This window comes from Gobius niger (genome assembly GCF_951799975.1).
Source record: "Gobius niger genome assembly, chromosome: 20".
In the NCBI taxonomy this organism is placed as follows: Eukaryota; Metazoa; Chordata; class Actinopteri; order Gobiiformes; family Gobiidae; genus Gobius; species Gobius niger.
This window is the reverse complement of record NC_136871.1, coordinates 22,653,534-22,673,204: the sequence shown is the minus strand read 5'-3', so window position 1 is coordinate 22,673,204 and position 19,671 is coordinate 22,653,534. Positions and strand designations below refer to the sequence as shown.

Below are 19,671 nucleotides of genomic sequence, written 5' to 3'. Positions count from 1 at the left end.
AATTATATTACTTTAACTGGTTAATTAAACAATGTTAATGTGAAATTAAATACATAAACAACATTTAAAATTAATACTTAAATGACAAACAGAACCTAAACCAGAATGATATGCCTGGCTCAGTTCAATCCTTTGCTGTTGTGAACTGTTTTGGCTCAAAACAAAGAAATAAATCCTCCTTTTGTGTTGACAATTGCTGCCCCGCCTTCCTTTTACATATGCAAATTAGTATCGATACTTTTTGCCCAATATCGATACTTAAAAAGTAGCCGTTTGGTATCGATATATCGATACTTTGGTATCGATCCGCCCATCCCTAGTTGTAAGCTACGCAGCGGCGGAGTGATCTGCTAGGTTACCGGATCTACAGTACAGTAGTTTGCATTACTACACTACAATGGCTTTCTACCAATCAGTTTAACGTTTGGAGGACGATCCGATGATTTTGAAGAGGTTTTTAATGCAGGCTACTAGTTACCATAGACATGCGCTAGCCTAGCACTAGCCTAGCGCCACTAAAATCTTCAAATATAAGGACTGCATGAATTAAAATTAATAAAATCTCCTGAAATCAGCAACACTCTGGTTAACTAGGAAATGAGGCCCGATGTCAAAAATCCTGAAATATCCCTTTAAAGCAGTTTCATTGTCTTCTCTGTCCTTTATGATTGAAGTATTGTCATTAGATCCTGCTCTGAAAGTTAATATTATGTTCCATTATGAGTCGGCAGCATTTGGAAGCTAGCGCCTGCTGCACTCAAAATGACAGCAGTTCTTTTCTTTCTTTCTCTGTGTTTCATTTCAAGTCACTGCGGGCGTCTGATTAGGGGTTAACAAACCGTGCTGTACATTTGCTGGCTGGTTGCATAAGAATCGAAAAATGATTTATGGCGTCAGACTCTTGTGTGTCGCCAGAAGACATAGTCACGCACGCAAACAACAAGGAAAATACAGTACATAGCTTGCGAGGATTTGGCACATTGCAGCACGCTAACTGTATGTGTGTATGCTGCAGATGACATGGAGGCTGTCCCTGTGAAGCAGTTTGTTAAACACGTGATGGAGCTATACAAGAACAACCTGCAAGGCTTCTCCGAGGAGTTTGAGGTACGTCCCGTCTGTAACATTTACACTGTGGTTTTGTTTGGCGGCTGATGGATTGGTGTGATCTCACTGACACGTGGTTCAATGGTCAGTGATTCGGGGGAAAGAAGAGCTCTTTTATCAAATGGATGTCTTTCACAGTTTAAGCCCTAGTTTTGCTATCTTGGGGGATTTGCCTGTTTTATTAGAGGGAAAAATTCCTGGAATAACGTGATTATGATCATGTAAATTGACTAGTCTTTTCTAATTATGTGGTCATTAAAATGCAATATCAGCTGATGCAATATTAGCTCATCATGTATTCCAAAATTACATCATCTTCCATCTGACTAAAAGTTTTGTAAAGTTCAGTTCTTATGATTTTCATAATTTATTTGCATTTTTGCCCCGGTCCTGTTTTAGAAGTTGTTGTTTTTTTCCTTCCACGCACTGATTGGCATGTTTGCCGGCACATACATTCTTTTAAGTTTCCTTTCTGCACTGCTGCCCTGGGCATCGCTGTCCAAAAGGAGGAGTAATGTAATTAAATATAAGAATTTGTTTTTGTTTTTGAAGTTGCAGTACAAGAAATGTGAAGGCTAAGGGGGTATTAAATTGTAGAAAAAAGCCTCAATAAAACATAATATTGGAAATTGTTTAAATGCAAAAAAACAAAAACAAAAGAACAGGCCACCGTTTTTCCATACTGAGTTCTTACCTGGGCTTAGACGAGTTGATGCGTACCTGTCTGGTCTTTGTGCGTGCGCTCATACACGCAAAAAGACCAAAGATGTTGTCAGCATTTAGCTTCTCCGAGCATATCCCTATAGCTCCAAACGGGGTGAAGTTAGAAGTGACCGAGCTCTTCCATGTTTTCCCTATTTAAATACAGTCACATGATAATTCACACGATCCAAGCCTCGTTACACAAAATTAATGTTGATTTTCTAAGCTGATGAAAAAAAAAATCAAAGTGCTCCTAATATTATTACGTCTTACAATATAGTGCCCCTTTTTATCCGCTTAGAAAATCGACATGTTTAATTTTGTGTAACTAGACTTGGATCGTGTAACTTTTCATGTAACTGTATTTAAATTGGGAAAACATGGAACAGATTGGTCGCTTCTTACTTCACCCCAGTTTGGAGCTACACCTTTGCTGGGAGAGGCTATATGCCGACAACATTTGCATGACTGCGCGCACGCACAGATCAGACAGTTACGCATCAACTCGTCTAAGCTCAGATAAGAACATATCTCAGTATGGAAAAACGGTGGCCTGTTCCTTTTAAAGTTATCGTACACCACCTTTTTTTCACACTGTGCCGCCCTGTGTTCGAGACTGGCATTAAAATACATGGCAGGTGAAGAGTTGTGTTCTCTTTTCAGTGACTTCCCCATCTTGATTCTATGTCGTCTCTATAGCTCAAATGACATCTTTGAGCTCTGGTTTGAAAGTAAATGAGCTGCAATTGACGGTCATTAAACCAGAAGTAGCTGCAGCCGTTACATATTTACAGTTTAAATGCTTTTTAGTTGACAGTATCCTGCCTCACTTCACAATACATACATAAACTGCACATATTTGGCCTGGTTTGGAGACCCTGCTCGTGTGCGAGGACATTTAGCGATCGTTAGCATATGGCGGCTAGAATGACACGGAGAAAGATCAAGAGAGACGGAGGTTAATTAGAGCCGCACTGTCTGCTGTGTTTCGGGATGAAAACACACTCCGATGTTCCACCAGGTTAGGAAACAAGGGCACAAGGCCCGTCCCAGGGGAGGCCTGCTAATTGGGGTCATTTGATGCAAAACAACACGTGCTCCACACCTCCTGTTAAAGATGCAGTCGAGTTGTTTTCTGAGTTGTTCTATGGAAAGAAAAGGGGCGAAATAGTTCAGAACTTCAAATCTCTTGTGGCTTTACCTCTCGGCCCATATTATGGTGTGATGTTTATTTTCAAAAGGGACCGCACAATATCTCATTGACCAAGATGAGGATGAATGATGCTTTGGGCCAGGTTGTTGCATGATAATGATTAAAAAAAAACTTAACTTAATCCCAATATTTATTTATGGATAAAAATGGATCTCAAAGAACGTATGCTTATTCAGTCTCCCTGTCTCTTGGGAAGGTGACTGAATATGCAAGATTACTCAAACATGAATAAAGCATTACGTAAAAGCTCAAAAAGGTAAACGTTAGCAAAGAATGGAGCTTTTAATTCATGTACTAAATCCAAGCTAATGAGGGAGCCTAATCCTGGACCCATGGTATTAAAAAACAGCAGTGCAGAGCTTTATGCTACGGTTCACATTGGCGGATTTGATTCATAACAGTTAACAGTATTAAAATGCTCCTAATACGTGTGTTTTTCCTCTCGCCAGGAGGTCCAGCGCTGCACAGCAGACCTGAAAATCACAGCGGAGCACTCCAATCATCTCGACAACAAGCACAAAAACAGATACATCAACATCGTGGCCTGTGAGTCGGCTGCAAAACGCCTTTATTTCGGCAAAATTCAATTATGTACAAGTGGCGCCCCACAGTATGTTGTATAGAAGCACTTATTCTCCCTAATCTTTGCTGTCCCCAGACGACCACAGCCGAGTGAAGCTGCGGGCTCTAGCAGGAAAAGATGCCAAGCACTCAGATTATATTAACGGCAACTATGTGGATGTGAGTACTGACTATCAACATGACCCAGACTTTAGTTTGAGAAGAATCTGTCTCGCTCTCAGACACCTACAAACACTTTCGCTTGAGTTATTTTATCGAGCGTGTCTTTTAGCGGTTTTTGAAAGTTGCAGAAGTTCACCATCGGATTTGGAAATGCACTGGCAGTTTTTGGTTTGCGGGTTATTGATCACATATGTTTCTGAAAATCAGTTGTTATGTTTCGTTTCAGGGCTACAACCAGCCCAGAGCTTACATCGCAGCTCAAGGCCCCCTGAAGTCGACCTTTGAAGACTTCTGGAGGATGGTTTGGGAGCAGAACACCTGCATTATTGTCATGATCACCAACCTAGTGGAAAAAGGGCGGGTATGTTTTAGTTGCAGTTTCTCTCACCATGCTTAATAGTGTTATGGAAGGGCAAGCAAGAATTGACTCTTTGCATAACCTCATCATAACAACGCCGCCCAAGAAGTGACTTCCTGTTTCTATCCAGCACACCAAAATAAAAGCACCATCTTATTCATTAGTTCAGCAGTTCATTAGTTCAACTTTCTTTCTGCCTAACTATTAACAGACAACACACTTAAAATCTGTGTATTTAATTACATCCTTGTAATGTTGCAAGTACCTGCTGAACCAGTCAATGAGACGATGTGTGCTTTTATTTTAGCATGCTTGATCGAAACAGGAAGTCACTTCTTGGGCGGTTTTGTTATGATTTGAAGTTATGCACAGAGTGAATTGCTTTTACACATTCAGCCTTAAGACTCCCACCATTTGTCCAAACAGAATGCGTATGGCTGTGTTCTTTGGTATGCCAGACATTTTGGCTGAAACTAGCGAAAATGTATGACCAGTGTAGAGCCATATTGAAACCTGCTTAGCTTTAACTCATTTTTCTCGTCTTGTAGCGGAAATGTGACCAGTACTGGCCAACTGAGAACAGCGAGCAATATGGAAACATAGTAGTGACACTGAAGATCACCAAAGTCCACGCCTGTTACACACTGAGGCGTTTCCTTATAAGGAACACAAAAATGAAAAAGGTAAGGATTTTATCAGAAATCTGTAAACCCTTGCTCTGATATTATATTGTTGTTGTTTTTAGTTTAACAAGATAATACCTGTCTGTTATTGTTGTAGATAGGTTGTAGTTGTGACTTATTATTCTTGCACATTGCATGAAATTTAGTTTTTAAGGAGAAGGATTTTTTTTGCAAAAGACCTTTTTAGAGCTTTTTACAATTCTGTTCTCTCATCAAAAAAAACAAACCAGGAGTTGTCTTTCGAGCTGCTGGATCTTAGGATCTCCTCCAGTGGCTTTTATTAGCATCACGGCGGCAATTCCCAAAAAACATGTTTTTCTAAAAAGCTCCTCCTGAGGTCGCACGTATCCAGGAAATGCTTTCCTCACCTCTTCATCTCTTGCTATGTTTAATCTCCTTCCTCGCAAAATGAAAAGACTTGTCGTAGTATCAATGCAGCCACACGTGCCGAGCAGTGTGGTTTGTCTTCGTTCTTCATTGAAACGGCTGCACAGCAAAGGGGAGCAAGAGGAGGGGAGGAGTGGGAGTAGCCTATTTTTGTTCGCTCAGAGGATTGTGAAGTTAAACTACTACAGTTTCTAACCAACAAGTGTAAGATAGTGATAAAGATGAATTATTACTAAATACCTGGAAAAAGCATAAAACCACCTCTCTAGAGTGTTTTTAAATGTGTAGAAAGGCCCAACCAGAAGAACCTAGAAGCTCTTTATGTGTCGCATCAGCAGCAAACCTGAATTGTAACTATGTTGATGGCATCATCCTTGATAAAATAATAATGATATAATAAGTGAATTATTGTATCCAAATAGTACTGTATTTAATCTTGACTCATTATGTAGCAGCACATTCACTTAAGATAATACAAAACAGCTTCATTTCCAGTCTAAGTTGTGTGTATATTTATGTTCATAGGGTCAGAAGGGGAACCCGAAAGGGCGCCAGAACGAGCGGACCGTGGTGCAGTATCACTACACACAGTGGCCTGACATGGGCGTCCCGGAGTACACACTCCCCGTCCTCACCTTCATCCAGCGCTCGTCTTCGGCTCGCACTGCGGACATGGGCCCCGTCCTGGTGCACTGCAGGTACCCCCCGGAGACAAATTAACTCCCCTCTTAATATAACGCACTTGGTGGTTAAGAGCTCCCCCTGTAGGTGCATTCTGGTGCGTAAAAGCTTTCCTATGTGCTTTCCAGTGCAGGGGTGGGCCGCACGGGAACATACATCGTCATTGACAGCATGCTGCAACAGATCAAGGACAAAAGCACAGTGAGCGTCCTGGATTTCCTAAAACACATCCGAACACAACGCAACTACCTGGTCCAAACAGAGGTAAGAGAAGCAGGCTGGGGGGGGGGGCACATTACTGCTTTTAATGCTGAAAAGGTCATGTGTGATTAAAGATGGATGTGGGGCTTTGGAAAGCTATTTCGTTAAAGGCTCCGAGCGCAGCTAAAGGTCACGCTTGCACCAGTTCTGTTGCAAACAAACAGCAACGGAATGTAGAACAGAAACATTTTGGCCCAGGGGGTTGGTCAGGAAAACGTTCTTTTCTTGTGATTGTAAGCGTTGGTCGCAGCTATTTGACTTAAGTCCAAAGATCAAGGCTACTGCTAACATGCTAGACGATGTTTTACAAATTCATGAATGCGCAAGATGGGAAAAGGTGCCAAGGAAAAGCTAGTCAAGAGTCACAACACTACTAGAAGCTTCGGTAAACTGTACAGTCCAGATGGCTACTTTACAACACCCATTTTATATTGCTGTAAACCACTTCTTATGTACGTGATTTGCTGAGGCATATTTTATGTAGACAAACTTCACAAGTCAAGTACAAACTGTGTCACAAAATTGCCAGAGACTTCCAGACTTTGTGTTGGTTAGAATGATTGGGCCTTGCGTCCGTTGCACACACCATACACTCTAAAGTTATCATTGTTATTGGCTGATTTAAATAATTGATGAATCAGCGCATCCGTTATTACTTTGATTGCACTGTCAGGAGGGTGTCCTCATTAGGCCGGATACTTCTGTAAGCATTAAAAAGTCATTGCCGAGCGCTGCATTCTCTCATTTACAATACACAGATGTTTCTGAGTTTAATCATCTCGTAATTACTCAATGTGTTGCAGCAGAATTTGTTTTACAGCAAACACGTACTTAACCGACAAGTGTGTGCTTAAACAGCACAATGAAAACTGTAAGCTTAGGCTAAATCTCGTGCATCATCATTTCAACTGTTTGGCAAAGAAGTAAACTGGAGAAATGTCAATCAGCCATTATGTTGTTATCGCCGCATTTTGTATTAGTTACACTACATACTAATTATGGGCGCTTTGCCAGCCAGTTCAGTTTCACTACGGGGACAATGAAGTCTAAAGTCAACTCTACAAGGGATTATATACATTTCCACTGAGCAATTTCCACTCAAGTAGGTGGAGGCTCTTCTGTATCTGCGTAGTACAATGTAGTCATTTGTGAGATATACCCCTTTTAAGCGATCATTTCTTACGTATAAGCACTTTCACTACTCCTAAATGGGTCTCTGTAGAGTTCATTAGTTGCCCTGATTCTAACCTACCGAGATATTGAACCAATTCTTTCAGTGCTCACTTTTTATTTATGTAAACATGGCCGTGTATGCAGTTTGTCTTCAAAAGAAGTTCTTAAAGTCAATATCTTCTTTTATTGCTTTTCATTCTGTTGGGACTGAGCGTTGAATCGTATGGGTTAAAAAAGAAAAGCATTATCCATTTTCAGTCTAATCCGCCTGTATTTGTAGCACACAGTGTCCAAAGAGCCACATTACCTACTGTGTTGCTTGGGTTAGTAAGTTTAGTAAGGTGGGTTAGTAAGTTTTTTTTGTTTTGGGGGGTTTTGAAAGCATTAATGTTATCTCAATTTTGGACTCTATTTTTTCCTATGAATCCGTTTCTGGTTTTGCTCCGTGCCACTCTCAAAACGTGTATATTTTGTCTACAGGAGCAGTACATCTTTATCCACGATGCTCTGATGGAGGCCATTTTGGGCCTGGAGACGGAGGTGCCAGCCTGTCAGCTGCACAGTTATGTCAACAGCATCCTGACGCCCAACTCGTCCGGCCGCACTCGACTGGAGAAGCAGTTCAGGGTGAGTGCTCTGCTGTGCGTTAGATAAGCTGTCCATACACCACTGACAGAGGAGAGGTATCCTTCAGATCTGAGCCTTGTTAGAAGCGTGCTCAATGGTTTCACGAAGCACCTCTCAAGTCCAATACCGAAAAAAGTTATTTTCATTTTTACTTGCAACTATGCTACAACAGCAGAAATATAGATACATAATATATATATATCCAAATGACCTTATTAGACTGAACCACACCCCATATGAATAAAACACAGATAAGATATGTAGCTGTTGAGTTATTTCTGGCATGATGAGCTACGGCATTAATAAATGTTTTACTGAGCCTCGCCAAAATCAGGAATAACTAATTAAACGCTGATCTTTTGATGCTGTGAAGCTTCCGAGACCAAATACCAACAGCAGTATTTGAAGTCGTTTGACTGATATCTTTGCTTTATATATTCACTGCTTTGTACCACAAATTAATCTCAACAATAGTCTATCTAAATGGATGTATACTATGTTTTGACCAAACCTGAGATGAGAGGTTGTACACGGTCGTTTTAATTAGGAAATATTCCATGCACTCAAGCTCAGAACATTAAAGTCTTCTTTGCTTCTTTTTAGCTGACATCTATTGAATCTTTAGATGCACTTTGGGGATTGACTCAGTATCTTTTATCAAAGTCAATTCATGTTGCTTCCTTCGACATTCTTCTAATACAGTGCGTTAGTTAGCTATACCACCACGTCTACGATCACTGTGTCTATCAGAAGCACACAAACTATGGGATTGTACTTTAATTAGTAATCTATTTCAACTATTTTAAGAAGCCACACGCACGTCCTCATTTGTTTTTTTGTTGACATATTGGCAGCACGGTGCTTAAACAGTGACTCTGGAGACTCAAACACTGTACTTTTCTTTCCTCTCATCTTTTTTTTTTCTCCCCCTGTATGTTTTTTTTCTCTGCAGCTGCTGTCTCAGTGCAACACTCGTTTCGTGGAGTGCTTCAGCGCCCACAAAGACAGTAACAAGGAGAAGAACCGCAACTCCTCCGTGGTTCCCTGTGAGTGGAGTGTGTGCACATTAACTATAGCGTATAGGCTGCGGTTTATGCATACAAGGCCATGTTCAACGCTCTGAGCTGTAAAAGACGCGCAGCTATCTCTGATGGTGGTTTTCAAACAGCAACATAGGTTTGTTTAGATAGTGTTACAAGGTTAAAAAACATAATTTAAACTGCAAATGTTCACTTTGACAATAAACAGGTTGATTGAGAAAATGTCTCGCCAAAAGCATATCGGTTTTAGCAAAGGATTAGTCAGCAGTGGTTTGGTGTATGATTGCCACTTTAAAGTACAACGAAACAGTCAGACATTGACAGAATATGTGAAGGTGCAGTTATTTTAGTCTGACAATATGCAAAGCCTAGATCACAGGGATAGAGCTAGGGCTGACATATTCATTACAATCATAAGTCATATAGTAGGCACATTTTTATCAAGTTCGAATGGAAAACATGTTAATTATTAGGATGGGTGTCTATACATGACCATCAGTGAAAGGCAGGTGTCTTAAATTCAGGATATGTACACCTCTGTTTATTGTCGCTTTATCATTTTTGCAGTGATATTCGTAAGAGGTAGCGAGATTTTCTAAGAATAGCTTCCCCGCTCTTTCCCATTTTTTCCAGCCTAAATCTTTAAGGACCGTTCCTAAATTAGAAACCATTTCCATAATCCTATAAGTTAATCTTTCCGTGCGTCCTCGGCTCTAACCCTGGTCGGGGTAAGAATGAGATACTTGTTTCTATAGCAACAGCAGGAGCGGTAATGAATGTGTGCATTATCAGCCGAACAATATCGAGGAGTTTTTTTGTTTTTTTTTTCTCTTCAATCTGCGTTGTCTCCACAGCGGAGCGAGCCAGGGTGGGACTCACCACTCTGCCCGGGATGAAGGGAACAGATTATATTAATGCGTCCTACATAATGGTACAGTCCCCAGTTTCCCCTGCTTTTACTGTGCCGTACATAATAGAGCCCCTTACCTAACTGCTGACATTTCACCTCTTACCTCTCAGGGCTACTACCGCAGTAATGAGTTCATAATTACCCAGCATCCTTTGCCGCACACCACCACGGACTTCTGGCGGATGATTTGGGACCATAATGCTCAGATTATTGTAATGCTGCCTGACAACCAAGGACTGGTATGTGTTTGTGGTCACACTTGAATAACATGGGGGGGGGGGAGTAAATAGCACAGTAACTAAAGATAAAGAGGGATAATGTATTGTTCTTAATGCTCTTATTGGGAGAACGCTTACTGTGTTTACTGATCATTTACAATCTATTAAAATCACATGACCTTGAAATAGATTAGGTGTGCCCCTTCTCCTTGTAATTATTAGGGATGCACTGATACTGGAATTGGATATCTGAGCTGATACTGGGAAAAACATGATTTTGGGTATCAGCTACCAATATCTGATACTGACCCAATACCTTTTTTGGCACTCATCAAGTGAATATGGGCACGCTGTAGGCCAGGGGTAGGCAACGTCAGGCCCGGGGGGCAAATTCGGCCCTCCAGCATAAAACATTTGGCCCCCAAGAGAATTTTGAGGAAACATTTATTCATAAATCAGAGACCAAATACGTGAAAAGGACTGTGTCAATGTCAATATTTTCACATTTCCCAGCAAAACACCCCATTAGGTCATATATTATGTGCAAAAAGTATATTTGTAGAAAAAATAGGCTTTATTTTGGGCTACAATTGTGAGTTTCGGCCCTTGGCGTTTTGGAAATGAAGAAAATCGTCCTTCCATGACACAAACTTGCCTACCCGTGCTGCAGGCTATGTCATTTTTAAGCTTAGAACACGGAGAATTCAATCGTTGAGTTAGTTTAAACCTCCGCAAATGTATTTTTGATCGCTGCGCAAAACCGTGACTAGAAACTTCATGCTAATGCTTAACAGGAGCATGCTAGCGCTGGGTCAAAAAACAGGATGTAAATGCCTAAAGAAGTCTACTAAAATCACATAACCACTGCTGGAGTGGTCAAGTGTTGGTATTTTAGTTCACAATGTGCTGTTGATTAATAACTGATCTAACATATTTTTAATGCACAAGTTGTAGTAACTGGATCACTTTATGTGAGTTGTTTATGTAAATGCAACCTAAAAGTCCAATGATCGTTGTTAGTTTATTAATAGATATAACTGACAACTGATCTGTAACATCATAAGAAACTATTTATTTATTTATTTACTTTATTGATCTTGAAATGGAGAAAAGAGAAATATTCACTTTTTCACTCACAGCAGCCTCTTTTACTTTATTGGTTAATATCGGATATCGGCAGATACTCAAATCCCCAGTATCGATAGCGGAAGCAAACAACGCTGAATTAGTGCTTTATCTCTAGTAGTTATAATGTAATTACTTTTATGTAAATTTCCATTTCCATCCTATTACTATGCTATTACTGTGCTGTAAAGTGCATTTTCGCATGTGAAATACAATTTGCATAACTGAATAACTTAACAGTGAAAACATGGTGACAGTTTATTCATATCACATGTATTGATTTTTTATTCGCACTTTTCCCCCTGGATTGAAATTACATTTATTTGATTGACTTTATAATGTTTTTGACGCTCATTGTATCGGTTAATGTGCATTGCGTGCGTTGTGTCTAGGCAGAGGATGAGTTTGTGTACTGGCCCAGTCGTGAGGAGGCCATGAACTGTATTGCCTTCACCGTCACTCTGATCAGCAAAGACAGACTGTGCCTGTCAAACGAGGAGCAGATCATCATCCACGACTTCATCCTGGAGGCCACGCAGGTAAACAATCTATTCACTCGCCGCTCTTACAGGGAATGCAGGAAGTCTATTTATACCCCTCCAGTAAATGAAAGAGATTTGCTGTAGTTGTATAAGGTTTATTTAAGATTCTCTATCTCTATGAAGTCTTTTATTCCCCTTTTTTATATTATATGCATCACTGAAGGGTTTAGATTTTGTGATTTTAATGTTTGGCTTATCCGTAATAAAGTTAAAAGGATCAAGACGTCTGAAAACTGTAAATGCTGTATCCCCTTTGTATTTACTGAAATGTATTTGGTGCCTTTTGCAGGATGACTATGTGTTAGAGGTTAGACATTTCCAGTGCCCTAAGTGGCCAAACCCCGATGCCCCGCTCAGCAGCGCATTCGAGCTCATCAGTGTCATCAAGGAGGAGGCCATGACGCGGGACGGTCCCACTATTGTACATGACGAGTAAGTGGAGCTTATCCCGGCACCTACAAGCGGGTACTCTCTCAGTCCCGACGGAGGAAGGGGTGTGTTTGTGGGGATTTTTGCTCATCACTCACACTTAGCGCATTTGTTAGGTCACTTATGTGGGATGAGACGGTCTTGCTTGAAGTCTCAACTATAATTTAATCCAAAGATACTGGGTCAGGACGCTGTGCAGGGCAATTGTAATGTCCTGTAGTGATTGACTGGCAATATATAGTTTCAGTTTTGTTTTATATTCGTTGGCACTTTTGAATGAGTGTATACCGTAGTGGATATAATGCCGTTTGAATAGTGTATTTGATCTATTAACAAAACCAACATTTGCCTAATCAGCATTGGCCTGCGTGTAATTGTGCTCAAGCTCTAGTTTTAGTTAATGTACTTTCTCCCAGTGCTCCACCGTGATTAGTGGCAGCATCAGCATGTTGTCTTCATTACGGGATACCCTGACAATTAGTGCTCCATTTAAACCACCAGGCTGCTTTCTGCTGTAATTTACAACACGCCACATGCACACCGAGATGCTAATCTGCGTTTTAATTTAGACGTTAAACTTTTGCCATCTTTTATGGCTGGGAAATGACTTCATCAATGTCATGAGATAATGGCATCTTGGGATCTGTCCTGCAACAGGGGGTTACAATCTGCCCGTGCCGGTCCCAGACAGGAAAAGCAAAAAGAGTTGTCAGATCATTCATTTGAAAATTGCTGAATGTTTTGGATGCTGACAACTCTAGCAACCATAAAAGGTCAACAGGACAGTAAAGATTTTAAAGGGGAGGGCAGGCATTGTAGATGTGTTTTTATTATTATCTCTTATTCATGGATCTCAGTTTTCAATTTGAATTGATTTAGTTGAATTTGTAGAACTTTAGTAATGAACTTATCAAAAAAAAAGCTAAACCAATTGAATAAAAATGTAATACATTTAACCCAAAGTAGTTTCCAATTTATTCCTCCAAAGTCCAAACTTCCTTCCAAAAAGCAACTGCTGCTACAGAATAGATTTAGACCTGTCAATGGGGAAATCTTCCATGCTCATAATGAATATTAATTGTAGATTTAACCATGATTTGAGTCAAATTCAATGCATTGCACAGCCTGAGTGATATGTTTTTGCTTCAGGTATGGGGCAGTGTCTGCGGGGATGCTGTGTGCCCTCACCACTCTGTCTCAGCAGCTGGAGAATGAGGGATCGGTGGACATCTATCAGGTCGCCAAGATGATCAACCTCATGAGACCGGGCGTCTTCACTGATATAGTAAGAAGTTACTTCCTCTGCAGCATTAGTAGAATTAATAGTTACTGATTACAGGTTGTCTCCACATTGGGGTGTTACGGACCATTATGGCGATTAAAAACAGAATTAAGGGCAAATAAACATAACAAAAGCAGATCATTCCTGTATAATAAATATAATTTACTTTTAGTGCAATACTAACATCACGTCATTGGTTAACAGTTGATTGTTGTTTGTATTGCTTAAAATATTGATTGATTGAGACACAACAGTAAACTACTTTTCCACATAAACAACAGACAATGTTTTAAGTCATTATTCAAGTTGCCAGAATCTTTTTTACTTGTAGTAGAGTTGACTTTGAAATCTTTTTTTTCTTTTTTTTGTCTGACGTTATAGTGCCTCGAGCTGCATATTTCATTCTGTTTGGCAGCACAAAAACAAGTAGATTTACATCAAAAGTTGTTTGCTTTTTCCATGCAAACCTCACTAAACAAGCAACCCAAAGCTGTGTCTTTATTGATCTAGGTTTGCCCTGCTGAATAATGATGAGTGTTTTTCTGTGTACAGGAGCAGTATCAGTACCTATACAAAGCCATGCTGAGCCTGGTGAGCCACCGGGAGAGCGACCTGAGCCCGCTACACATGGACACTAACGGGCTGGTGGTGATGGCGGATGAGTCGGACCCTGCTGAGAGCATGGAGTCACTCGTCTGAGGACATTTCGCACTTATTTGTACAAAAAAAAAAATCCAATGACTTTTCGGAGGCCTTTTTTTGCCAGACTATTGATTAAAACAAATAACCTTATTACTTTTATACTGATGAAGTTTTTTGATATTTATGCTTTTTTTTTTTTTCGTCCTTTACTTCTTGTCTTAAGCGTAACCCTGCTGAGCGTTTGCACCTGTTTTAAGTTGAAGATCGACCGAGGATGAAACGACTTTGTCCAGTTTGCACTATCCTATCAGTGTTACTGCCTAAAAAACAATCGCCGTGGCAACAGATCTGGGTTCATGACCCCCAAAATGACAAACCCGGATACCCACGAGGACCACAGAAGGACCATTTAAATCAGTCTAACCACACTTCACCACTGCAGCCCAGCGCATGCATTCAGTCACAGCCACTCCTCGTTTTATCACATGTCACTTAATATGATGGAAATATGGTCCAAAACTCACTACTGTCTTGTAAAACGTGTAGTTATTATTATTATTGCTTATGTTAAATGTGTTACTGCATCTAATGTGAACATTTATTGCTTTAGCAGGGATTTATGTATATTGTTATCTTGTTTTGTAAATTATATATATATACATATATATATAATATCTTATTATATTCAGCCAGTGTATTTTTTTCTTTGTAGTTTTATCTATTTGTCCACTGACCCTTTTGTAAAGTCCTAATTTGTAACTCATTATAAATATATCTAATTATCTAATGTTTTTTTTGCCACGTTACTAACCTCAACAGTCAATGGTCACCTATTTACACAGAGCAGTGCCTATGCAAAATGTAACCTTGTTTAAGCGCAACGCCTACAGTGTGTTCGTTTTTGGCAACATATCATGTGGTTTTACAAACGTCGCTGTTTTCGGATGAGATCCGGCCAGCACAAAGTAATCCCTGCTTCTTTTCATGCTACTAATCCATTTAATATATTATCACAAGCTACTGTACATACATGATATAATCAAATACTTGTCTTGCTTTACGTTGGTCAGTGTCACTGATTTCCAAGTTGTAGATTATATTTTGGTTGTTCCACTCTGTTTTGAGCCCTACATTTCTATTAGTAACCGAGTCTTTTCTGCATGGCTATTGCTTTCTTCTTTTTCTTTTGGCCACTGGCTTCATTCTTACTTTCTCTGCTGTGACGTGTTTCTTTTTCGAAGTTGCGTTGGAAATATTCAGTGCCTTGTCTGTTTACATTTATGGTGCTTGCTTAGGCCAAAAATCACCTTCAATCTACTTTCTATTGATCCTCATCACAAGGAAGCGCTTTCCATGTCATTTTTTTGGATTATGGACGTCCATTGTAAGTTGACGTTGCAAAGAGCCCAGGACTGGTCGATGAGAGGAGTTATTTTGCACAGGCACTGCTGCTATTACTCGGGTTTATGCTTTATTTGTAACCAAAGATGTGGTTATTATGTGGTCTATTTATCGGCAACAATTGAAAACAGTTTCATGTTAGTGCAGATATTGGAAGCTGGCATGCTATTGATTTATTTTTGATTTATTTAGGCTAAAAGTCTGTATCCACACTAACCTTAAGCATTCCTTTCTATTGGCACCTGTGTAATTTTGTCCACAGTTAATTTATTTTCTTCAACATATAGTTACTCCCACTTTGCAGTAAACATTGGTTGCTTTGTTGACTTGTGCATTCTTGGTGGCTTTACCTGTAAATTTACGCTTTTATCAGTTTATATTTTTATACAAAGCAGTTGTTTGTAATGTGGACCTTAACAGAATGTACCTTGTCCACAGGTCTCCTTAGATCGACCACCTAAATGACTCCACAGATTTCCAGTACTTGAGCCAGGTTCAAAGTCTATTTTGTAATGAATATGTACATGTTTTCTCCTTAATATCTCCCGTTTTTATGACATAATAGCAGATTGTTCATACAGAGATGGTATGAGATATGATGCTGGTGTTATTTGAAAGGTCATTTGTACCGCTGTACACGAAATAAAGAGTTTTGGATGCGTCAATGTACTGGCGATGCAATGGCACTTCTGCCTCCAGCCTGTTGTTCTGGCGCCCCCTGCTGGCAGCAAACATAAAGGAGAAGATGCACATGTACAATGGTTTTATTTTGAGGCCACAGCTCTTGCATATAACAACTGTTGGCTTTTCATAAGGCAAAAGCAAGAATGAATGGACCAGCTAGTTGACACAGAAAACAGAAAGCGTTTGGGGGAGGGCGGGGACCCACAGGCATGCAGCAATGGCTCAGAATGCAATGTACAGCATTTTATATTTATATATATTTATATCATATATACAAAACAACAGTGAGACCCAAACAAATGCCAGACATCTCATTCGACACAGTTACAGAACAAAGACAGACCAACTTTTTTCATAAAAAAAAAAAAAATATTTTGCCATTTTCTCTGTAAAAGTGCAACGCAACTTACATGTTGAAATAAAAATATAATCTCCCGTTATCAAAATGGAGCTATGACAATATTGCATCTCATATAGAACTGGAGTTCAGTATCTAATTGGTCATCGAGATGAGCACAGAGCGCAGACACATGATAAAAAGTTACTGTTGATGTTAACAGTAGACGACAGTTTATCTGCGACAGCCTTAAATAAATACAGAAGTTTTCTTTTTCAGTTTGAAGCAGTTGGCATTCACTTAAAACAGACGAGACAAATAAAAGGGTCCACACACTCATTTTCACGACAATGTACCATTATGAATGTAGATACGACAAAGTAGCGCCATATAGGTTTGCATTGGACAGGGACACTATTAATCTCACTCAACATCGTCAAACAAATGGTTCTCCATATTGCTTAGTAACACATAGAAATGAATTTAGAAATGAATGAATCAAAGATAGGTGCTATCTTTATCATGACACAGCTAAACTGCCAATCATGGTTATTTTTTACATTTTTATTTCCTCAGTATAAGTACTTTTTTTTTAATAGTTATTAGTTCCTTCATAGGCATTTCGAGCTGACAAAGAGGTCCTAGAGTGGCTATCTGAGTTGGTACATGCATCGGTAACCAGGCTAAAGTCAAAAGTGGGGGGTGTTCGAGGGCGAGGGCAGGGCAGGGCTGTGTCTAGTCCTCTTCATCCTCCTCATCGCTGTCCTTCATGGAGATGCCCTGCATGCCGCCCTCCCGCACCGATGCCGAGGCTTCCTCCATCGTCAGCCGGTTACGCACTGTGTCGTACATCTTGCTGTTCAGAGTGGAGTCCAGCACGCCCTGCAGACGGAAGTCCCGGTACTTTTTCTGCACACACAAAAAAAAAGGTTCAATCAAAGTGAGTCGTCAGGCATTTCAAGAAACTTGAGCAGAGGAGAATAAGCTATATTCTGTATAGTCACGGAAAGGCAGTGCATTCAAGAACTACTGTTAAAAGTACAATTTCTTTTAATATTGTATTTGTGCTTGACAGTGGGATAAAACACATACTGCGCTCTGGGATTACCTTGGTGATCCGGATGAGGATCTTGAGTTGGTAGACGTGCAGCTGCTGGTCCATGCGCTCGGTAAGCCAGGTGCCCAGCAGGTTCATCGTGGCAGTGTACCATTGCTGCAACACAAACATGACACTCTCCAGCAAAACACTCACCCCACACAGGACATGGACACAACAGACTGACAGCTTTAGGCCTACACACACTACAGCAAAGAATACTTTATGGGGCAGGAATAAAGGCTGAAGTTGAAAGTTGAAATTGTAAAGCAACACAACTAGGCTCATATTCCAAATGAACATTAAGGAAGAGGAACATCAATGATTGAAATATTATATATAGTCAACACAATTAACACAACGCTATGAGGAACTACAACGTTGATATACTAACGGGGTCAACCTGGGAAATGTTTTATTAGTTGAAATTTAAATTCTATATGGGCAGCAGCTTTTTATAACATCTCTTAAACTACATCATTGGGAACCAGGAAGCTGAGGTAGTTATTCAGGATTTGGTTTAGTTGTTTTTGAAAATATGTCACGTTTTTTGACTGACTGTTTGTTAAGGCTTGTCAATCCAACAAATAAAATTGCATCATTACCGTAGTTTAGTTCACCTAATTATACAAACTTGATTTCAGCGGCTTAAAAAACTAATTATATTTTAGTCAATTTATCATGTGGCTGCATGATATCAATTTCTTGGGAGGAAAAACTCCCTAAGAAGAAAATGTACCCTACATTTAAAATGTTTTGCGAAATGTTTTTGGGATAATGTAAAAAAAGTAATAGTAAAGTTTCATTGTCAGACCCAATACAACAAATGCAGATCAATTCCATGAATGCAGTTTTGGGACATTTATAAAGATTAATGTCTGTGGTAAATTCTGTTCACTGCTCTGGATGCAGAAAGGAGAGTGGATTTGTTTTTAAAAGAATAAATAAATACTAATTGGATCATTGTCCTAATTGGACTTCAACATAACAAATAGAGGGATATAATATGAATACTTTCTGATTTGTAAAATAACACAAAGGCATGTTAAAAAACAGAAACATTGAGTTTTGAGTGACGCCTTTCTTCTCCAAAAAACAGAGGCAAATGAATAGTGTTAATGTTGATGTTGCTGTTTGCTTATTATGGCGTTATTTTATAACCGGTACTTCTCATCTCTGGCACAGCTCCTCTGACTAAATAAAACATCAGAGCCTATAGCTCTGGGACTGCACCTGTGGGAGAACGCAAACTTCTCCAGAGTTCTGCCGCGGCGTGTTTGAAATTTTACTGTTTGCTCCTCTAAACATACACAAAGACACGCACACTCATACCAGGAGACTTTTCGTTCACACAGACCTCTACTGTACTGAAAAGAGCTAGAGAAGAGAGGGGTTTTAACAACTTTAGCAACAATGCAACAACTAAATATCAAGGGGAAAATTAACATATGGTTTTAAAATACAAAGATCAGGCAAAACATTACAGTATGACTCTATGTTTGTGGCCTTAACTTTTCAGGTCCAGTATAAAACAATGTCTTTAAAGGATTAGCACCACAAAGGAGACTTTTCTGCGCTATTGACTTTTACTGTCCTTGGTCACAAATGTTATGCCTGATCAGAGTATGTCTGAACTTGTGATAGCTTAAGACCTACGGCGGTAGGAAACTTAGCTCTTATTTATAATATATTTCATCTATGTGAAAGATGGAAAACCTTTACCGGGGATTGAAATTAAACTGTAGTTTTAACAAGAGTTCATTAGCAAAAGAAAGTAGAATGAGTGAGCAAATGGTCGGCAGGCAGGGAGCACAGGTGCTATTTTCTTGTATAGGTCCTGTTTAAGAATTGTTGGAGGGTTGGCTTAGCTTCCCCCAGACTAATGATCTATCAGCTCCATTTAGTTACAAGAGAACAGCACCATCAAAAGTCGAAGAAACATACGCTGTCATACTGGAATAAAATAAGTCAACTTTTAACTTGTGAGTAGGCAGGAATGCAAATATTTACGGCCCAAATATATGAATGA

At 39.7% G+C, this 19,671-nt stretch overlaps 2 protein-coding genes across 7 annotated transcripts in view; one reads left to right on the top strand and one right to left on the bottom strand.

The window, feature by feature from the left end:
- The window catches only part of ca16b (carbonic anhydrase XVI b), a 140,113-nt gene extending 123,531 nt beyond the window's left edge, over positions 1 to 16,582 (top strand). For both annotated transcript variants that reach the window (XM_079578181.1, XM_079578180.1), the window contains 15 exons: positions 1,016 to 1,107; positions 3,472 to 3,568; positions 3,681 to 3,763; positions 3,993 to 4,127; positions 4,673 to 4,807; positions 5,720 to 5,892; positions 6,004 to 6,139; positions 7,790 to 7,936; positions 8,889 to 8,982; positions 9,831 to 9,907; positions 9,997 to 10,125; positions 11,622 to 11,768; positions 12,061 to 12,203; positions 13,350 to 13,485; positions 14,035 to 16,582. In XM_079578181.1, the coding sequence (XP_079434307.1) occupies positions 1,016 to 1,107; positions 3,472 to 3,568; positions 3,681 to 3,763; positions 3,993 to 4,127; positions 4,673 to 4,807; positions 5,720 to 5,892; positions 6,004 to 6,139; positions 7,790 to 7,936; positions 8,889 to 8,982; positions 9,831 to 9,907; positions 9,997 to 10,125; positions 11,622 to 11,768; positions 12,061 to 12,203; positions 13,350 to 13,485; positions 14,035 to 14,181 (1,871 nt within the window). In that variant the 3' untranslated portion in view covers positions 14,182 to 16,582. The remainder of the gene's footprint in view (positions 1 to 1,015; positions 1,108 to 3,471; positions 3,569 to 3,680; positions 3,764 to 3,992; positions 4,128 to 4,672; positions 4,808 to 5,719; positions 5,893 to 6,003; positions 6,140 to 7,789; positions 7,937 to 8,888; positions 8,983 to 9,830; positions 9,908 to 9,996; positions 10,126 to 11,621; positions 11,769 to 12,060; positions 12,204 to 13,349; positions 13,486 to 14,034) is intronic.
- A 613-nt stretch (positions 16,583 to 17,195) lies between these two features.
- Positions 17,196 to 19,671, bottom strand: part of cadpsb (Ca2+-dependent activator protein for secretion b) — a 60,388-nt gene continuing 57,912 nt past the window's right edge. For all 5 annotated transcript variants that reach the window (XM_079578187.1, XM_079578189.1, XM_079578185.1 and 2 more), the window contains 2 exons: positions 17,655 to 17,759; positions 17,196 to 17,455 (listed from right to left, as the gene is read on the bottom strand). In XM_079578187.1, the coding sequence (XP_079434313.1) occupies positions 17,282 to 17,455; positions 17,655 to 17,759 (279 nt within the window). In that variant the 3' untranslated portion in view covers positions 17,196 to 17,281. The remainder of the gene's footprint in view (positions 17,456 to 17,654; positions 17,760 to 19,671) is intronic.